General features: G+C 40.3%; 1 protein-coding gene across 1 annotated transcript in view; it reads left to right on the top strand.

Moving 5' to 3' along the window:
- Positions 1–20,702, top strand: part of LOC122919501 (cytochrome P450 2G1-like) — an 85,546-nt gene that overhangs the window by 2,434 nt on the left and 62,410 nt on the right. Inside the window, exons 2-3 of the mRNA XM_044268565.1 lie at positions 45–397; positions 18,786–18,951. Of these exons, the coding sequence (XP_044124500.1) occupies positions 224–397; positions 18,786–18,951 (340 nt within the window). The 5' untranslated portion in view covers positions 45–223. The remainder of the gene's footprint in view (positions 1–44; positions 398–18,785; positions 18,952–20,702) is intronic.

Genomic DNA, 20,702 nt, shown 5'->3' with positions numbered 1-20,702 from the left:
TAATTATAAGCCAATGAGTCACAGTCCTTCTGTTTGTTTCTCAGTTGGTGGGATTGGATCCAAAACAAATAACCAAGTTCTCCTGCCAAAGAAATGAAGATCTAGGTGGCTGTTGAACAACCTAGTAGCAGGTGTGTCAATTACCACCCTCTTTTTGGATCCTAAGAATAAATAGTTCTGACACACCTAGCGAGAGATTGAATTCTCCACAAACGTTGTCAACATGGAACTCATAGGAGCAACTACTTTGTTACTACTAGCATGCATAGTCTTCATCCTTCTAAGCATAACACAAGCCAGAAAAAGGAAAAGATTTCCACCAGGGCCAACACCCTTGCCCATCCTCGGAAACATTCTTCAAATTAATGCTAAAGAAGTTCTTAAGTCACTCTATAAGGTAAGATTATATAATTCCAGAATGTAGATCAAAGATGTTCTGGGTGATAGAAATTTCAGAAAATGGGAAGTTGAAAAAGACACAAGTCTTTCCAATTTAACCATCAGTCATTGCTAGATTATTACCCTCAATCACATTTGCTATCAAATAAGCCTCTTGCTCTTTTGTAAATGCTAACATAGTATCTGCCATTACTACCTCTTGAGGTTGGGCTTTCTATAGTTTGAATACTCTTACTGTAAAGAATCCTTTCCTATATTGACTTTCCTCCACATGCAATGAATGTTCCCTATATCTTTTATATAGTCCTTGGAATGAATAAAACATCTTAGAAGAAATTTATAGAGGGGTAATATTACATTGGGGTTTTTATCTTTTTTTATTATACACTTTAAAATCGTATTTGCTTTTGCAGCTACTGTCTGACCACGACTACTGCTACTTAGCTTACTTGTAGCCAGGTTATCCAGGTCCTTCTCTAGTTGAGTTTTCCCCAGTTTTTTTCTGTATAATGTATATGCAGTGAAGATGAGCGAACCAGTTTGTAACTTATTCCAAAGGTTTCCAGTGTTTTCCATCCAGGCTAGATAGCATTTAAAATCTCAGTGAAATTGTGACCCACTAGTCCTAAATCTGTGTCAGGGCATCTCCAGACAGTTAATATTTTTGTTTTGTTTAAGTGTGGGAAAATAGCATATTAGTATGTCTTACAATTTACAGGGTAGGAGACGATTATAGCTCTGAGTGATAACGTGAAATACTAGTCCTTAATCCATGTCGTACATCTGACCTTATATTGATTATAGCTCAATTCTTATCTTACTGATAAGACTGTAGCTTAAATGAGTGTTCATGACCTTCTAGTAATTTAGAGTTAAGGTTTATTAGAGGACCAGCACAAAGCAAAAGTACCATTCACACAGCTAGACAGTTAACCCTTTGTGACAGGACAGCTCAATATTTTTAACCCCTTCACTACCAGCACCGTTCATGCAGTGCAGCGGATGTCATGGCTGTCGGGTCTCCGCTGTTTCAATAATATTCCGATCATTAAAGCCTTTAGATACTGTGATCAAGTCAGATCACTGCATCTAAAGGGTGAAACCGGCATTCTCTGTGGCCAATTAGGATGCCAGTAAGAGACAGAGGGTATTGAAGATGCAATTCTTATTTATTTTATTTTTATTTTTTATATTTTTATTGAGCGTAAAATAAAGAGTCAGTACATATGATAAGATATGATGAATTACAAAATAGTATCAAATGAAGACATATGAGTAACATTTGGAAACAAACGGTATGACAGGTATTGTTTTACAACATTCCTATTAGACGGACAGTACATTAGGTAGTAAAAAACTCTTATACAAGTGAATCTTCTATAAGGGTTTTGTTAGGTCCTATTTGTGGATGGTAGTCCCAAATCTGGAGGGACAGGTGTAAGCCTGGTGTGTGATACGCTTATGTTTCTGTATACGAACCATGCTTTCCAATGAGCCCTATATAAGTGTATCCTACGCCGCAATCTCTTCAAATCTGCAAATCTGGTCCATCTTCCCTATCCATTGGGTTGGTATTACGAGGCATGCCGCACTTAACATAATATGGAATAGTTTAGTTTGTGGTGTTATAGATATAGAGGAGAACATATCCAATAATGCTAATTGAGGTGAAGCTGGAATATTTACTCTGCATATTTTGGTTAGCCATAGCAAATATGTCCTTCCACCATTCCTGAATTGGAGGGCATTGCCACCATATATGAAAGAATGATCCTCTATCTGTTTTGCACCTCCATCACGTGTCCAGATTGTTTGGGTTGTAAAGGCAGGTAAAGTCCGGGGTCCTATACCACCTAGTTAATATTTTGTATCCATTTTCTTGAGTATGGAAACACCTAGATGTTTTATGTGGTAGTAGAAGGAGTTTCGAAATCTCAGCCTGAGAGAGGTTAGTACCTCGGTCTCGCTCCCAGAGGCCTATATCTGCTGGTTTAATCGTTGATGCTGGTGTGCTTAATTTCTTATAAATTTGGGAGATTAGTTTGGTGTGTTTAGAGTGGTCATTTACTATACTTTCAAACCAGGTCAGAGGACGTAATAAGTCACTCATAGAAATATTCTTGGAGATAAAGGTGCGCAAGAAAGACAGTAAGTAAGGAAAGTGTGTGCATTCAGGAAAGACATGGAAGATATTCTCATTTTTCATTACTGTACCTTCTTCATCAAAAAGTGAGCAAATTGGCAGTGTTGAATTTCGAACTGAATGCGGCAGACATTCTCTCAAGTTGGACGGAGTATGGGCTAGAATGTCTTTTATTTGGATCAATGGTGAGGGTAATGGTATAGCATGAAGAGATTATTGAAGCCATTTCCAGGCCCCAATTGTCGACTTCACAACTGGATTAAGAGGTCTATCTTGGGCTGGAAAGTTTTTTGTACCTACCAAGAGGCCTGAAGGGAACGATCCAAGTTCGCTCTGTTCCATGAAGACCCAGGGTTTCTGGTTTGGATTTGCTAGCCAGTCTACTATTCTAGATAACAGAACAGCTCTCCCATATAATTCCGAGCACTTCTCCCGGCCCAAATAAATAAACTGATTTGCCGTTTTATTTTAATGTAGTATGATTTTGGGACTGGGATAGGTAATACTTGTTGTAGATATGTCAGTCTGGGTAGAACTAGAGAGGTTACAATATTTTTTCGGACAAACCATGACAACATTGGGTTCTTTAGATTGAAGGAGAGGAGTGAAGTTCAGTCGAAAAAGGGGGGATGGGTCAGGACCAATCTTAACTCCTAGGTATGTAATATACGGTGTATCCCAATTGAAGGGGGAATTTGCTTTTAATAAGTTTCTAATTGGAGATGGGAGATTCATACTTAGAATATGGGATTTGCTCATATTAATTTTGAAATTAGAGTAGGAGCTGAACTGTTCTAATATCTTATATATCAATGGTAGGGCTTTGGCTGGATTAGTGTTCAATATAAGCAGATCGTCTGAAAAAGCAGCCATTTTATGTTCTTGTTGGTCTATCCTAATGCCTTCAATCCTCTTTTTTATTTCTAATAGCCTGGAGTAGTGTTTCCATTACAAGGACGAATAATAGCGGTGACAGTGGGCAACCCTGTCCGGTGCCATTACGGATATTGAAGCGGGGGGATAGAGTGTCGTTAATGATGATAGATGCTGAAGCATGTGTATATAGGGAAAAGACAGCGTTAATGTATGGGACAGGGAACTTAATTGCTATAAGAACTTCTCTCATATAATCCCAACTAACCCTGTCATAGGCTTTTTCTGTGTCTGTGCTAAGGAGGACCAGAGAACATTTAAACCTTTTTGCAAAGTAAATAGCATTTCATACTTTGGCAGTATTATCTCTGCCCTCCCTACCACGGACAAAGCCTACTTGATCTTCTTTAATTAGGGATGGAAGGAAGATGGACAGACGAGTGGCTAACATCTTAGCTACAGTAACAGTTTCAAATCCAAGTTTAACAGGGAAATTGGGTGGTAGTTAGAGCATTGGGAGCTGTCTTTCCCTTCTTTCGGGATCAATGTGATATGTGCCCTAGTCATGTCTGTGGATAATGGGACACCAGACAAGGAGCTATTAAATATGGAGAGTAGACGTGGACCTAATATGTTGTGAAAGGTGCGGTAGTATAAAGCTGGGTAGCCATCAGGTCCAGGGCTCTTTCCGTTAGGAAGTTGTTTAATTGCCGTCGTAAGTTCATCCATTGTGGAGGGGGCTTGTAGGATTTGAGCCTGGGAGTCTGATAAAGCTGGTAAGGAAAGGGAATTAAGAAATGATGTTACTGATTCTTCTGGGGGTGGGGAGGGGGAGTATCACCTTCCTTGCCCTCTTCTTTTATATTATATAGGGAGTAATAAAACTTTTGAAATTGTTTGGCTATTTCTGGGGTGGTAGATACTTCTTTCCCATTAGGGACTCCAATCTTGTGTATATAATTATGGGATTTCCTCTGCTTAATACGTTTCATCATGAATTTAGAAGCTTTATCTCCATGTGCATAGTGTTTGTACTGCGCATGGAGATAATATTTTGCTGAAGCTGTATTGAGAAGGTTTTTTAAAATAGTTTTCAATTCAGTAAAATGCTTCAAGTGAGAATCCATTAAAGTTTTCTTATGTAGATTTTCCAATCGATGGATCTGGGCTAAAAGATCATCTACTCTTTTTTTTCTTTCTTTTTTGATTCTTGACCCCATACTAATAAATTGGCCTCTCATGTAGGCCTTATGGGTGTCCCACAATATTTGGGGGGATGTCTCAGGTAGGGAGTTGAAGGAGAGAAATTCCTCTAATAGCTTTTAGGTGTTCTTTAGATTCTCCTCAGTGGATATCAGCTGTTCATTTAAACGCCATCTAAATGCTTTAGGTTCTAGTGATGGGGCTAGGATCGCAATAAACACTGGTGCATGGGCAGATAAAAGCATATTACCTATGTAGGCACTAGTACACAGGTGTAGATGTTCTTTTGACATAAATAGATAATCGAGCCTTTGGTACGAGCTGTGAGGGTGGGAAAAGAAGGTGTAGTCCTGCCTGGAGGGGTTACGTAGTCGCCATACGTCATAGATAGCTCCCTGTTGTAATTTATTCTTAAGGCGTCTAAGTGCTCTGGCAGATAAAGCAGATTTCTTGGATGATGAATCTAAAGATGGGTTTACTGCAATGTTTAGATCACCTCCAAGCACTACCACACCCTTCTTGTATGAGTCCAAAAGGGCGAGCGTCTCGACCAACCATGGTATCTGATTGACATTTGGAGCATATAGGTTAGCAAAGGTATAAATTTGATTGGCTATTGTTCCCTTTAATAGCATATCTGCCCTCTTCATCTTGAATATGGGAGATGTATGTGAAAGGTAGACCCCTCTGGAACCCTATGCTCACGCCTCTAGGTGCAGCAGAGTTTGATCTACAATGATACCAGTGTGGAAACATGGAATGGGAAAGGTCAGGGAATTTATTCAATTTAAAATGGGTCTCCTGAAGCATCAGGACTGAGCATTTTTCTTTTTTTTTGCATAAGAAAAAATTTGACTACGTTTGGACGGGGCATTAAAACCCTTAACGTTGAAGGTGGCAATGCACAGGTCAGCCATCTAATAAAGAGATGTCTAACTGTGCACCGCTGAGAATTTTTAGCGTGAGCTGTTTGAGTGGATTATGTGTGTACTTAACCATCCAGGGCGGAGTAACGGGGCTGCAGATCTGTCCCCTCCTCTTTTGGGGATATATGGTTGACATCTTATGGTACCTGTCATAAAACCAAAGAAAAAAAAATAACACTGTATACAGATTAAAACGTATAGTGAGTATATAACCCACGAATGCTAGAGAAATTCTACTCCAATAGTAAGAAAGGGGGAAAACTGTGCACAGTTGGTTGACAATGTCTCTGAATCTGCATATTTTAATGCACAAAATACATAAGGTCCAAATCTGTTAGTGGCACTGATACTGCATTATTTGCAAAGTCAACTGTCAGTAGTAGCGTCTTCAGTCTGTTTGTGGAAAGCAAAAGACATCACATTGCACCTGTCTGTCTTTAAATTCCTGAAAACTAGCAAACCCTTCCATTGTTTGTGTGAAAGTGTACATTTAGGCCCAAAAAATGTCATGAATATGGAAGGTTTGCAAATGAAAAATCCAGGGGCAGAATATGGGTAGTAGCAACATCTGATCAGAAGTAGGCCACAGTTGTCCATGCTTCGGAAAGGCGCAACATTGTCATTGAAGAGAAAAAGAATGAGATTGTGGACTGGATGAATCACGCATCCTCTCAGTCGCTGCAGTTTGACGTGGAGGTGAATTCTGATTCTGAAACCTGCCATTGAGGCAAGGGTCCCAGCATTCCTCTTTTGTGAGAGCAGTCACAGTTTGGGCTGCCCTAAGGATGAGGTATCTGTTTTGATTTTTGTGGCACCCATAGCAACGGCTTTGGCGCTGGGGGCAGCGACAGTGGCAGTTGGAGCAAATGCAGAGCAGGGAATAGTGAGGGAGCCAAGAAGCCCACGATGATACTGTATCTCACAGTCTGATAAAAGGAGCAGGGAGAGTGAGGACTCTGATGATGACTGTGTGTTGAGCAAGACCTGGGAGCCGGATCAGGGTGCTGAGAAGAAGACAAAGTCAGAGGAGGAGGGTGGTGGATGCAAGGGCAGCAATAAAGTGCAGAAGCCATGTAGCATACCTTCCAAAGAACAGCCAGGGCCATGTCTGCTTCGGGATCTGGTGATGTGGCTGACACTGTATGTGCATTAGTCTTTAACCTACAATTAATCTCTGGTGTCTTCCCCTCTGGTTTTAAAAAAACATGCTACCATTACACCCATCCTCAAAAGCGTTCACTTGACCCATTGTCAGGAATCATCCTGCTATGTCTGTTTAGTTCAGATTGTCTTGCCCTCAAGTTCTCCCTCAGTTAAGATGGTGGATTGTGTCTCAGCTGGGTGCCATCTTACTTCCTGTTTCACATTTAAACCTCTTAAGCCTGTTACTAATTGCTTAAGTATTGTGCTTAGCTTCTGCTCGTGTAGTCCTCTTGCTTGGAACTAGCTCTCTGGTTTGTTCCTCCTTCTTGCGGCTTACCCTGCTACTTTGTGAAGATCCTGCTACCTCTTGTTGCCAACCCAGATTGCGTGACTACGTTCCTGTGCCACCTGCCCTGACCCATTGCTCGTCTGACCTCGGCTCTGCTGCATTCTTCAGTCCTGCACCGTTGCTACCGCTCTGCCTGTCTGGCTCTGCTACATCCTTCAGTCCTGCAACCTCCTATTCAAGACTCCAGTGTTTCCTGTGTACATGCCTTGTTCCTGCCATTGGATTCCAGCAGTACTCCACTAGTATCGTGACACTCATCTTCTTTGTCCAGTTATCGCCCATATCACTTCTTCAATATGCCTCAAAGCTACTTGAGCAACATATCCATTCTGATCTGTCCTCTCACCTCTTCTCCTGCTCCCTCTTTGACCGGCTACAATCTGGCTTCTGACCCCACAACTCAACTGAGACTGCCTTTACCAAAGTCACCAATGACCTACTAACAGCCCAAAAAAAACCACATTACTCTGTCCTCCTTCTCCTTGACCTGTCCTCTGTCTTTGACACTGTTGACCACTCCCTTCTGTTACAAACTCTCTCATCTCTTGGCATCGCTGATATGGCCCTCTCCTGGATCACATCATACCCCACAGAGTGGACATTTAGCATCTCCCACTCTCACACCACCTCCTAGTCTCATTCACTTACTGTTGGTGTCCCACAAGACTCTGTTCTAGGTCCCCTGCTCTTCTCTATCTACACTTTTGACCTGGGACAGCTCATAGAGTCCCATGGCTTTCAGTATCACTTTTATGCTGTCGACACACAAATCTACCTCTCTGGTTCAGACATCACCACCTTACTATCTAAAATCCCACAATGCCTCTCTTCCATATCTTCCTTCTTCTCCTCTTGCTTTCTAAAACTTAACATAAATAAAACAGAATTAATCATCTTTCCCCCATCTTGCTCAACCTCCCCAATAGTGTTGAGCACGAATATTCGAATAGCAAATTTTTTTCTCGAATATCGCAATTTCGAGATTTTGCGAATATTTAGAATATCGTTCTATATATTCGCGAAATCGAATATTCTTTATTTTTTTATTTTTTTATTGTTATATTTTTTTCTTTCCCACTTCCCTAAAGTTGTTCTTACCTGTCCTTTGGATTCCTGGCTTCCTGGCTGCTCCAGTCAGTGCCCGTTGCAGCTTCTGCCAACTTCCGTGCTCATGGAGCGTCCCCATCACCATGGGAAAGTCTCCATATACTAGAATGTACTGTCGGATTTGAGAATTACGTTGAAATTGCAATTCGATTAATTCAAGTTATAATAATCGAATTGCGATTTCAACTTAACACTGCTATATTCCATATAAGCTAAATTACAATCTATATGGGTATTTTACGAAATTTCGTAATATTGCTCTAACTTCGTCTTTTAGAATATTCGTAATATTGCGCTAACTTCGTCTTTTAGAATATTCATAATATTGCGCTAACTTCGTCTTTTAGAATATTCGTAATATTCTAAAAGACGAAGTTAGAGCAATATTAAGAATATACGTAAAAAGTTGAAATCGCGATGCGATTAATATAACCCGAAGTAATCGCATGGCGATTTCAACTTAACACTGCTATATTCCATATAAGCTAAATTACAATCTATATGGGTATTTTACGAAATTTCGTAATATTGCTCTAACTTCGTCTTTTAGAATATTCGTAATATTGCGCTAACTTCGTCTTTTAGAATATTCGTAATATTGCGCTAACTTCGTCTTTTAGAATATTCGTAATATTCTAAAAGACGAAGTTAGAGCAATATTAAGAATATACGTAAAAAGTTGAAATCGCGATGCGATTAATATAACCCGAAGTAATCGCATGGCGATTTCAACTTAACACTGCTATATTCCATATAAGCTAAATTACAATCTATATGGGTATTTTACGAAATTTCGTAATATTGCTCTAACTTCGTCTTTTAGAATATTCGTAATATTGCGCTAACTTCGTCTTTTAGAATATTCGTAATATTGCGCTAACTTCGTCTTTTAGAATATTCGTAATATTCTAAAAGACGAAGTTAGAGCAATATTAAGAATATACGTAAAAAGTTGAAATCGCGATGCGATTAATATAACCCGAAGTAATCGCATGGCGATTTCAACTTAACACTGCTATATTTCATATAAGCTAAATTACAATCTATATGGGTATTTTACGAAATTTCGTAATATTGCTCTAACTTCGTCTTTTAGAATATTCGTAATATTGCGCTAACTTCGTCTTTTAGAATATTCGTAATATTGCGCTAACTTCGTCTTTTAGAATATTCGTAATATTCTAAAAGACGAAGTTAGAGCAATATTAAGAATATACGTAAAAAGTTGAAATCGCAATGCGATTAATATAACCCGAAGTAATCGCATGGCGATTTCAACTTAGCACTGCTATATTCCATATTAGCTAAATTACAATCTATATGGGTATTTGACGAAATTTCGTAATATTGCTCTAACTTCGTCTTTTAGAATATTCTTAATATTGCTCTAACTTCGTCTTTTAGAATATTCGTAATATTGCGCTAACTTCGTCTTTTAGAATATTCGTAATATTCTAAAAGACGAAGTTAGAGCAATATTAAGAATATACGTAAAAAGTTGAAATCGCGATGCGATTAATATATCTCGAAGTAATCGCATGGCGATTTCAACTTAGCACTGCTATATTCCATATTAGGCTAGAATTAACGAATATGGAATATAGCAGTAGTGCTATATTCCATATTAGGCTAGAATTAACAAATATGGAATATAGCAGTATTAAGTTGAAATCGCAATCCGAGTAATTCAAGTTATAATAATCGAATTGCAATTTTAACTTAACACTGCTATATTCCATATTCGTTAATTCTAGCCTAATATGGAATATAGCAGTGCTAAGTTGAAATGGCCATGCGATTACTTCGAGTTATTAATACGATATTAATCGCATCGCGATTTCAACTTTTTACGTATATTCTTAATATTGCTCTAACTTCGTCTTTTAGAATATTACGAATATTCTAAAAGACGAAGTTAGCGCAATATTACGAATATTCTAAAAGACGAAGTTAGAGCAATATTAAGAATATTCTAAAAGACGAAGTTAGAGCAATATTACGAAATTTCGTCAAATACCCATATAGATTGTAATTTAGCTAATATACTGCCATAGTAATTTTTTTTATAGTGTACATATTTTACAAAACTTAAGTTCAGAAGAGGCAAAAAAAATTTAGAAAAAAAAGGATTATAGCACTATATTAGCTAAATTACAATCTATATGTGTATTTTACAAAATTTCGTAATATTGCTCTAACTTCGTCTTTTAGAATATTCGTAATATTCTAAAAGACGAAGTTAGAGCAATATTACGAAATTTCGTGAAATACACATATTAGCCTAGCCATAGTCAATTAGTCATAGGAACGTTGCCTTATACTATCAAAGGAAAAATCGCAATACGCGATTAATTAAATCGCATATTATTCGCGATCATTGGAATAATTACGAATATTCGATTTTGACAAATATAACACGAATATTCAATCGAAATATCGCAAAATCGAATATGGCACCTCCCACTCATCACTACTCCCCAACAGACTATCTATAATGATCAATAGCTGCACACTCTCCCCAGTCAACCAAGTCCGCTGTGTTGGAGTGACCTTGAATTTCTGCCTCTCCTTTCGACCGAACATCCAAGCCCTTTCCACCACATGCCGCCTCCAGCACAAAAACCATCTCCCGCATCCGCTCTTTCTCAACTTTGAATCTGCGAAAATGCTTGTACATGCCCTCATCATCTCCCACCTAGAGTACTGCAACATTCTTCTCTGTGTCCTTCCATCTAGCACATTTGCACCCCTCCAATCTATCCTCCACTCTGCTGCCCGACTAATCCACCTCTTACCCTGTTACTCCTCTGCCTCTCCCCTCTACCACTCACTTCACTGGCTCCCCATTGCCCAGCGAATTCAGTTCAAAATACTAACAAATGCATACTCCAGCATCCCAAAAAATCTGCGTCATCTTTATTTCAATTCCGGTTAAAAGTACATAGGTAAGACTTTACCACCCTCCACCACAGGTAAACATGTTTCAAACGCAATGTTCTTAATCATAACCTTGGTGATTAAGAACATTGTGTTTGAAACATGTTAACCTGCGGTGGAGGGTGGTGAAGTCTTACCTATGTACTTTTAACCGGAATTGAAATAAAGATGACGCAGATTTTTTTAGATGCTGGAGACTCCAGATTTTTTTCAATTATCCAAAGGACGGGTCCGGCCAACTCCGTGCACCGAATATGTATGGTGAGCTGGAACTTTTTTACTTTTAACAAATACATACAAGGCTGTCCACAACCTGTCCCCTCCCTACATTTCTGAGCTGATTTCCTGATACATCCCCACACGCAATCTCCAATCCTCACAAGACCTCCTTCTCTCCTCTCCTCTTATCACCTCTTCCCACAATCACCTCTAAGATTTCTCCCGTGCCTCCCCCACACTCTGGAAATCGCTACCCCAACATATGAGACTCTTACCTACAGTGGAATCCTTCAAAAGAAACCTAAAAACCCACCTCTTCAGACAAGCCTACAACTAGTGACCCTGCTGCCTCTATACCACCATGACAAACTTTACCCTCTCCTACTGTGTCCTCCCATACCATGTAGATTGTAAGCCCTCATTGGATTGGCAGGGCCCTCTCTCCTTCTGTTTCAGTTTATAACTCGTCTTGTTTATGCTTAGTGCAATTGCCTGTATTATGTATGCATGCCCCTTTTCATATGTACATGAATGAATGGCGCTTTAACCCGTTTGCTACCAGTGCCGTACATGTATGCCGCTGACTGCTCTAGATTAAATACCAGCGCCGTAGTACAGCGGTGCGCTGATCAGGCGGGTGCAGGAGCACCTGCAGGGGTCAAGCAGTGACTGATAGCCAGACCCCTGCTGTATGTGCCGACATCGGTGAAAACACAGATGCCGGCTCATTAACCCTAGATGTAAAATGGTCAGTAAAAAAAAAGTTTCAAGTAAAAAAAGAGTCCTTTTCCCAAAATAAAGTTATTTTTATTTTTTTTTAAATAGGGAAAAAAAAAGAAAAGTAGACATATTAGGTATTGCTGCATCCATATCAACTGGCTCTATAAAAATATCACATGATCCACCCTGTCAGGGGAACTCTGTAAAATAATAAAATAAAAACTGTGCCAAAAAAAACTATTTTCTGAACACCTTGCCTCATAAAAAGTATAATATCAAGCGATCAAAAAGTCTTATGTACCCCAAAATTGTACCAATCAAACCATCATCTCATCCTGCAAAAAAGAACTCATACCTAAGACAATCTCCCCCAAAAAATAATATATATGGCTCACAAAAACAAGATTTTATTCTGTTCAAAAAGGCTTTCACTGTGTAAAACTTAGAAAAAAAAAAAATAATAATAATAATAGACACATTGGGTATTGGCACATCCGTAACAAACTGCTTTATAAAAATATCACATGAAATGGCCCCTCAGGTGAATGCTGTAAAAATACTATGACAAAACAGCCTTTTTTTGTCACCTTGACTCACAAAAAGAGTAATACCAAGCGATCAAAAAATCTCATGTACTCCAAAATGGTACCAATGAAAACATCACCTCATCCCACAAAAAAATTAGCCCCCACATAAGACAATCACTCAAAAAATGAAAACCAATGGCACCCGTAAACCAATCCATCAAAATCTGAGTTGCAATAGCCAAATGGTGCTCCATCTATTTTGAATCCTGCCATGAGCCCCCACTGCAGTTTACCACCACATATGGGGTGTTGGCGTATTCAGGAGAAAATGGGTAACAAATTAGGGGTGCTTTTTCTCCCGTTACCCCTTGTGAAAATGAAAAATTTGGGTCTAAAGCAACATTTTATTGGAAGAAATGAAACTTTTCATTTTCACAGTCAAGTGTTTCCAAATTCCATAAAACGCATAGGGGGTCAAAGTGTTCAGTACCCCCTCTAATATATTCTTTAAGGGGTCTAGTTTCCAAAATGGGGTCACTTTTTGAGGGTTTCCACTTTAGGGGTACATCAGGGTTTCTTCAAATACATAATGGTGCCTAAAAACCATTCCAGCAAAATCTTCATCCAAAATCCATATGGCGCTGCTTTCCTTCTGACCACAGGCACATGCCAATAGAGCAGTTTACCGCCACATATGGGGTAATTAAGTAAACCGCAGAATCAGAGTAATGCATATTAAGTATTTTTTTACTGGTAACCCTTGCTGTGTGGCAAGAAAAAATTGATTAACATAAAAGAATAAAAATGTTGAAATTTCACCTCCATTTTCCTTTAATTCTTGTGGAACGCCTTAAGGATTAACAAAGTTTGTAACATCAGTTTTGAATAATTTGAGGGGTGTAGTTTCTAAAATGGGGTCATTAATGGGTGGTTTCCATTATGTCAGCCCCTCAAAATCACTTTCTAACTGAATTGGTGCTTTGAAAAATGGTTTTAGAAATTTTTGTGAAAATTTAAAAAATTGCTTCTAAAATTTGAAGCCTTCTAACGTCCTAAGTAAAATAACATTTAAAAATTATGCCAACATAAAGCAGACACATGTGGAATGTTGATTGATAACTATTTCATGAGGTATTACTATCTGTCTTAAAAGTAGAGAAATTCAAATTTAGAACATTTTTGGTCAATTTTGAATTATTTTATAAATAAAGGTGAATATATTGACTCAAATTTATCACTATCATGAAGTACAATGTGTCACGAGAAAAAAACATCTCAGAAGGGCATGGATAAGTAAAAGCGTTCCAAAGTTATTACCACATACGTAAAGTGACGCATGTCAGATTTGCAAAAATCGGCCTGGGGCTTGCTGTACTAAGTGGGCTTGTGAATAAGTGGAGTTTAAATAACCGGAGTGCTGGTGCTGAGTGTGATTCTGCCGGAGTGATTGCAAATAGCTGCATATAGTTTATTGCAGAGGTCCTTGTGAGTTAAGTCCTTGGATTTTGATCCTGACTAGTGTTGAGCGAGCATGCCTGTTTGGCTCGAGCCCAGTAGCCGAGTACCGCATGTGCTCGAGCTCCATGCTCGAGTCCCCTCCCTGCACGTTTAGCGGCTGCTAAGCAGCCAATAAACGTGCAGGTAAGTACTGCAATCACTATAATGTCAGTAGCCATGTTGGTATATAGCACCCGATGACACGTGTTCGGCTCATTGTGAGTCAGGGAGAGCTGCGATTAGGAAGGGACAGGTAGTGTAGAAACATAGAAACATAGAAACATAGAATGTGTCGGCAGATAAGAACCATTTGGCCCATCTAGTCTGCCCAATATATCTGAATCCTATGAATAGCCCCGGCCCTATCTTATATGAAGGATGGCCTTATGCCTATCCCATGCATGCTTAAACTCCTTCACTGTATTTGCAGCTACCACTTCTGCAGGAAGGCTATTCCATGCATCCACTACCCTCTCAGTAAAGTAATACTTCCTTATATTACTTTTAAACCTTTGCCCCTCTAATTTAAAACTGTGTCCTCTTGTGGTAGTTTTTCTTCTTTTAAATATGCTCTCCTCCTTTACTGAGTTGATTCCCTTTATGTATTTAAAAGTTTCTATCATATCCCCTCGGTCTCTTCTTTCTTCCAAGCTATACATATTAAGGTCTTTTAACCTTTCCTGGTAAGTTTTATCCTGCAATCCATGGACCAGTTTAGTAGCTCTTCTCTGAACTCTCTCTAGAGTATCTATATCCTTCTGGAGATATGGCCTCCAGTACTGTGCACAATACTCCAAGTGAGGTCTCACCAGTGTTCTGTACAGCGGCATAAGCACTTCACTCTTTCTACTGCTTATACCTCTCCCTATACATCCAAGCATTCTGCTTGCATTTCGTGCTGCTTTATTACATTGTCTTCCCACCTGTAGGGAGTGTGATCGCCATATATTCAACAGAAAAACGTTTCAGAGACCCAAAAGTCTTTTTATGGACAATTGTGTGTAGTGGGATCAATTTAATCTTGCAAAGTAGTGTTCGATTTTTTTCCTCATACTTTGAAATTCTTTTTCTATAGAGGGTGTCTGCAGTGACTTGTGACATCTGTGCTGCAATACCTCCTGTGTGTCAGGGCCGGATATTGGGAAAAATATTAGTGACAACAAACATATTTTTTTCCCATAATTTATCCACACTTTGCCTATACACGTTGTCTGCAGTGAATTGTCACATCTGCACTGCAATAGCGTGTGTCAGGGCCAGATACTGGGAAAAATTAAAGCGAAAACAAATATACTTTTTCCCTAATTTATCCACACTTTGCCTATAAACGGTGTCTGCAGTGAATTGTCACATCTGTGCTGCAATAGCGTGCGTCAGGGTCAGATATTGGGAAAAATATTAGCAAAAACAATTATAATTACAAGCAGTAAGGGACAGGGAAGTGGCCGTGATGCTGATGGTGCACGCAGAGGCCATGGCCCTGGGCGAGATGAAACTATCTGCTGCCAGAGCACAAAATAAAAAACAGTCGTTCAAAATACCTATCTACATGTCCCAGTTTTCAGGGTGGACACCACTCTTGAAGTCAGCCCAGTGCGAGCAGGTGGACCTCTTTGCATCGCCATTAATTGATTTGGAACACTTGAAGAGGGACCTAAGATCTTGTACCCTGATTCCCAACCTCTTGACCATCCAGAGTCACAAGAACATGACGGTAGGGAATGGCAATTTGTGTTTAATGAGGTGGATGATGATGAGACACCGTTGCCAATGACTCAACCGCAATTACTGTCTCAAGAGGTTGAGGAAGAGGATAACACACAGTTGTCAATCACTGAGGTTGTGGTTAGGTCAACAAATCAGGAGCATGATCAGAGTGAGGAAGTGGAAGAGGAGGTGCTGGACGACGAGGTCACTGATCCAACCTGTGAAGGTGCCAACAAGCCGAGCGAGGAGAGCAGTACAGAGGGGGAGGGATCTGCAGCACTGCAACAGGCTGGAAGAGGCAGTGGGGTTGCAAAAGGTAGAAGGCGGGCACCACCGAACAGGCCTGCAATTGTTCCACAGAGCACCCCCTTGCGTAAATCTCCCTTGCTAAGGGGTAGGTGTTCGGCAGTATGGCCCTTTTTTGAGAAAAGAATAGTATTTTGCAACCTGTGCCAGGCCAAAATTAGTCAGGGCGTGAACACTAGCAACCGCATCACCACCAGCATGATCCACCAAATGTCATCAAAGCACCCTAATAGTTAGGCCGAACGCCTGTGTCCACAATCTGTGTCTGTGGGTCACACCACTGCCTCCTCTTCCCCTGTGTTACGTGCTGGCCAATCCCCTGTCCAAGACGCAGGCCCGGATGCCTCCCGCCCTGCACCTAGATTAATGCTGCGCATCTGCCACTACTACCACTACCATCACAACTACTACTACTATTATTACTACTACCCATAGACAGCCAATCTACTGCCTTTTATGTTCCATGCCATGCTGCTTTTGCTGCCACTACTATTGCTGCTCCCAATTAAAAAGGTACATTTCCTAGGCTTGTTCAGAACAAGCCACTTTATCTTCTGACACTCGTGCGTGTCATATGGGAAGGCATTTTACCCTGTTAAGGCATCATAAAAAAAAAAAAGAGATAATATGCTTTCCTAAAAATTCTGAGCCCTAAGAGACTAGAGGTTGTTATATACCAATTTCCATGTAAATTGTACCAAACCTGCTTTAGCCCAAAACAGAGAGAGAGAGAGAAATGTTTTTCTTTTAAAGTGAGAAACAAGAAGGAAAAAATAAATATAAGCCCTAGGATACTTCAGGGTGACATACCAGCACTGAGTCCCTCTAAATCAGGCATGCTCAACCTGCGGCCCTCCAGCTGTTGTAAAACTACAACTCCCACCATGCCCTGCTGTAGGCTGATAGCTGTAAGCTGTTCGGGCATGCTGGGAGTTGTAGTTTTGCAACAGCTGGTGGGTCGCAGGTTGAGCATGCCTGCTCTAAATGAACATGCAATCTGCTGGTCAGTTCATCTCTATGGGAGTTCCAGAATTAGCTAAGCTCAGTACTCAGCTGTTTCCTTAAATCCCTTTGAGGTGAATGGTCTCAACCTGCTGCTCTGTTTATTTCTGGGGGCTCTGAAATGTTCCAAGGTTCTCATGATTAGAAGGAGTAGGACATCCACTGATGTAACCCTTATCTCCTATCCTGTGGATAGGAGATAACCTGTAACAACAGGAACACCCCATTAAATCTTCATGTTAGATCTATCCTTGTCAAAGAGCTAGTTTCTATTTTGAATGAAACATGAGAAATAGACTAAAGAATAAAATGAATAACCTATTTTCCTTAGGGACCTGTAGTCTCCAAGAATCTGCTAAGATCAGCTAACTTCCGTTTTAGTCTATTAACCAGTGGTAGAGGATGAATCTAAGAAAGAACCTGATGTTAAGTTGAATTTTGTATTTTTAGACTTTGGAGTAAAGGAGATACCCAAGCTAATCGACCTTGATTGGAAGCATAGAGGCTAATAAACTTAACTGGTGTTTTAGTAATTTAGGAGCAGACATCGGCCTTCAGCATCTGTAAAAGTGTCAATGTGCGTAAAGGGAAAATCATTTCATATCACAGTATTGACCCCTTTGAAGCAGAAACAGGTTGACAACTATGGTATCATGTAGCATTGAGTATGAGAAATTTGGTAACTTGTGTCTCCTGAAATGAGTCTCTTGAAATAAAATAGCAGGATTTTCTTAGCAATGGCATAATTTGATAATATTGTGCTGAGGAATGCATCTTTTAACATTGAAGGAAACTATCTTTATAGAATAAGCAATTTTTTGTGATATCATATTGTATATGTAGTCATAATCTATGTGTAGAGTGTGAAAGGGTAATTAAACCAATACATGCAAACTACCTGTAGATAGTGCAAGCTGTACAAAGGTAAAGTGTATTGTTGATCAAAGCTAGCTTCGGATGCTACATACAAAGTCACTTCATTCAAAACTTGGGTTTAATGCTGTCCATAGTTTGCCCAACAATATCATCTATATTGCCATACACAGTATACCCCACAATCCCATTCACAGTGCTTCAAAGTGCACCCCACAGTAACTTGCATAGTATGCCCAACAGTCCCATCCATAGTGCCCCCCAATGCCATCCACAGTGTCATACAGTGTGCTCCACAATGCCATTCACAGTGCTATCCATAGTGCTATCCATGGTGCACCCCACAGTGCCATCTACAGTGCCTCACAATGCCATCCTTAGTGCATCTCACTGTACTTTCCATAGTGCCCACAGTTCCATCCACAGTGATTTTCATCATGTGCCCCACAGTGTCATCCAATGTGCCCTAGAGTGCTTTCCATTGTGCACCCCACAGTGCCATACAGTACAGTATAGTGTGCCCCACAATGCCATCCACACTGCCCCACAGTGCCATCCACAGTGCCCCATGGTGCCATCCAAGCAACCATTCACAGTGCCATACATAGTGTTCTCCACAGTGCCATCCACATTGCCATCCAGAATGCCATCCGCAGTGCCTTCCATCGTGTGCCTTACAGTGCCATGCACTGTGCCATGCATAAAATTGTTCTTTTTCACAATCAGTGCAAAAAAGTTTTCTTTTTCCCCTCTTCTCACAATTGGCTTAACATTCATCTATGTTGACCAATTAGTTCATGATAGAATATGTTAATCTTTTTTGTGTCAATTTGTTTTGCTTACCTCCCTTCTAGCTGAGTGAAAAGTATGGACCGGTATACACTATCCACATGGGCATGGATCCTGTCGTTGTATTGTGCAGCTGTGATGCAGTGAGGGAAGCTCTCATTGACAATGCGGAGGACTTTGGTGCCAGGGGGCATTTTCCAATTCTGGAGAAGTTTAGTTCTGGAGGTCATGGTAAGGTTGGATATGCTTATATCAACACTGCATAATTTAGAGTCGTATAAAAAGGTTGTTCAATGTATTTAAAAAAAAATAATAATACATTAAAATAATAAAAGATTGCATCCTCACCACTTAGTTTCCAGCTATACCCAGCACAGTCGCTCAGGTCCTCACCTCTAGTTTGTATTTACAATGCTTCAGCAGTGATGTTTTCACATTTTACACATAGCCACTGCAGCCAATTACTGGCCTCAATGGTATATGGCACAAATTCACTGATGCCAGTGATTGGCTGCAGCAGTTGCGTGCCATATATATCTACATCCCTGCTGCCATCATGCAAACACAGAAGGGAGGAGAAAGAGTACTAGAGTGGCAGTGCTGGCAATGGAGAAAGTATTAATTGGAGAGTATATTATCTTTTATTATTTTGTAGTACATTTTTAGTAGCTACTGTCTCTAATAGGCTAAAACTTATGTAATCTGTGTATTTATTCCAGGTCCTCCTACACTGTGCATGCATAATATTGCTATGAAACTATTATGCCCATGTAATATGTTTAGTTTACCAGCAGGTGGCAGTGGATATGACAGATAGATATTTAGATATAATGGAACTCACCTTTCCACCCACCCCCGTTGGGCAGAGGTGGGTTAGTATTGCTTCCTACCATGGGAAAGGCTGCAGGAAGTTCTAGTTTAGTTGTTCCAGGCTAGTGTTGGAAGCAGATGTGTAAAGATGGAGCAGTGAGGGGAGGCATCAGGCAACCTCCTGCAACAGGGGTTTCTCCAGGAAAGCAGCTAATAGAGCGCCAGGACTCCTTACAGATTCAGAGACAGAGTATGTGAGGGGGTCAACAGCCAAACGCACCCCATTACAAAGGTACCAGAACAGTCATAAAGGCCAGCTGCTAGACTAAAGTCAAGTTTAGCACAGCAGAGGGAGATAAAGCAGAATATTTAAGTTTGCCTGCCAGTTTATGCCAAAACCGGCTGGAACCAAGAGAAAGATCACTTCTTGTACTGATGAAAGTTGATTCAAGTAAAGCTATTGAACTTTATAAAGCCTGGACTCTACTTATTCTCCATCTCCACCATTAATTTCACCTTTATTGCTACGGAGCCAAACCCTGGGGAGCGACGGTATCCAGGTCGAAGCACCGTGACACACACAGAGACTAATAAGGCTGCACCACACCACTCGGCATTCCTATAGACCTGGGACACAATCGGCCCTGGAGGCCAGCTACTTGCACACTTGTGGGCTTTCAAGAACTTTTGAAATGCCAGACAACCCTTTTATGAACTTCTGTAACTTGCCAATTCATAATACAGAAAGGTGAAATAAAATGTGCAACAAACTTGCCATTTCAACCTATCTCATTCAGGGTGGCCACCTGAGGATAGAAGTAAAAGAAAAGAAGCCAATAAGTTATTCAGCACCATTGCCATAAAACTCATATCCCACATCCTGTACAGATGAGGGCCATCAGCAACTATAACTTCACAACCCCACACCAATTTTCAGCTCCCATCATATTTTATGTTTACTTTGCCTATTGAACCACAGTGGGCATCAGCTCTACTAGAAGAATTGCCTATGGACTGATCAGATCATGAGACTGGGTAGCAGTGGTCATAGCAAACACCCATCCTGCTACTATGGGCAAGCAAGCACCACTGTAGGTAAAATATTTTAGCATGTTGCATTTTGATCCGGGCCACATTTTCTACCACTATCTCCACTCAAGACTAGAGACCAG

Source organism: Bufo gargarizans, chromosome 9 (genome assembly GCF_014858855.1).
Source record: "Bufo gargarizans isolate SCDJY-AF-19 chromosome 9, ASM1485885v1, whole genome shotgun sequence".
Lineage (NCBI taxonomy): Eukaryota > Metazoa > Chordata > Amphibia > Anura > Bufonidae > Bufo > Bufo gargarizans.
The sequence above is the reverse complement of the archived record's forward strand: the minus strand, read 5'-3'. Positions and strand labels throughout refer to the sequence as shown.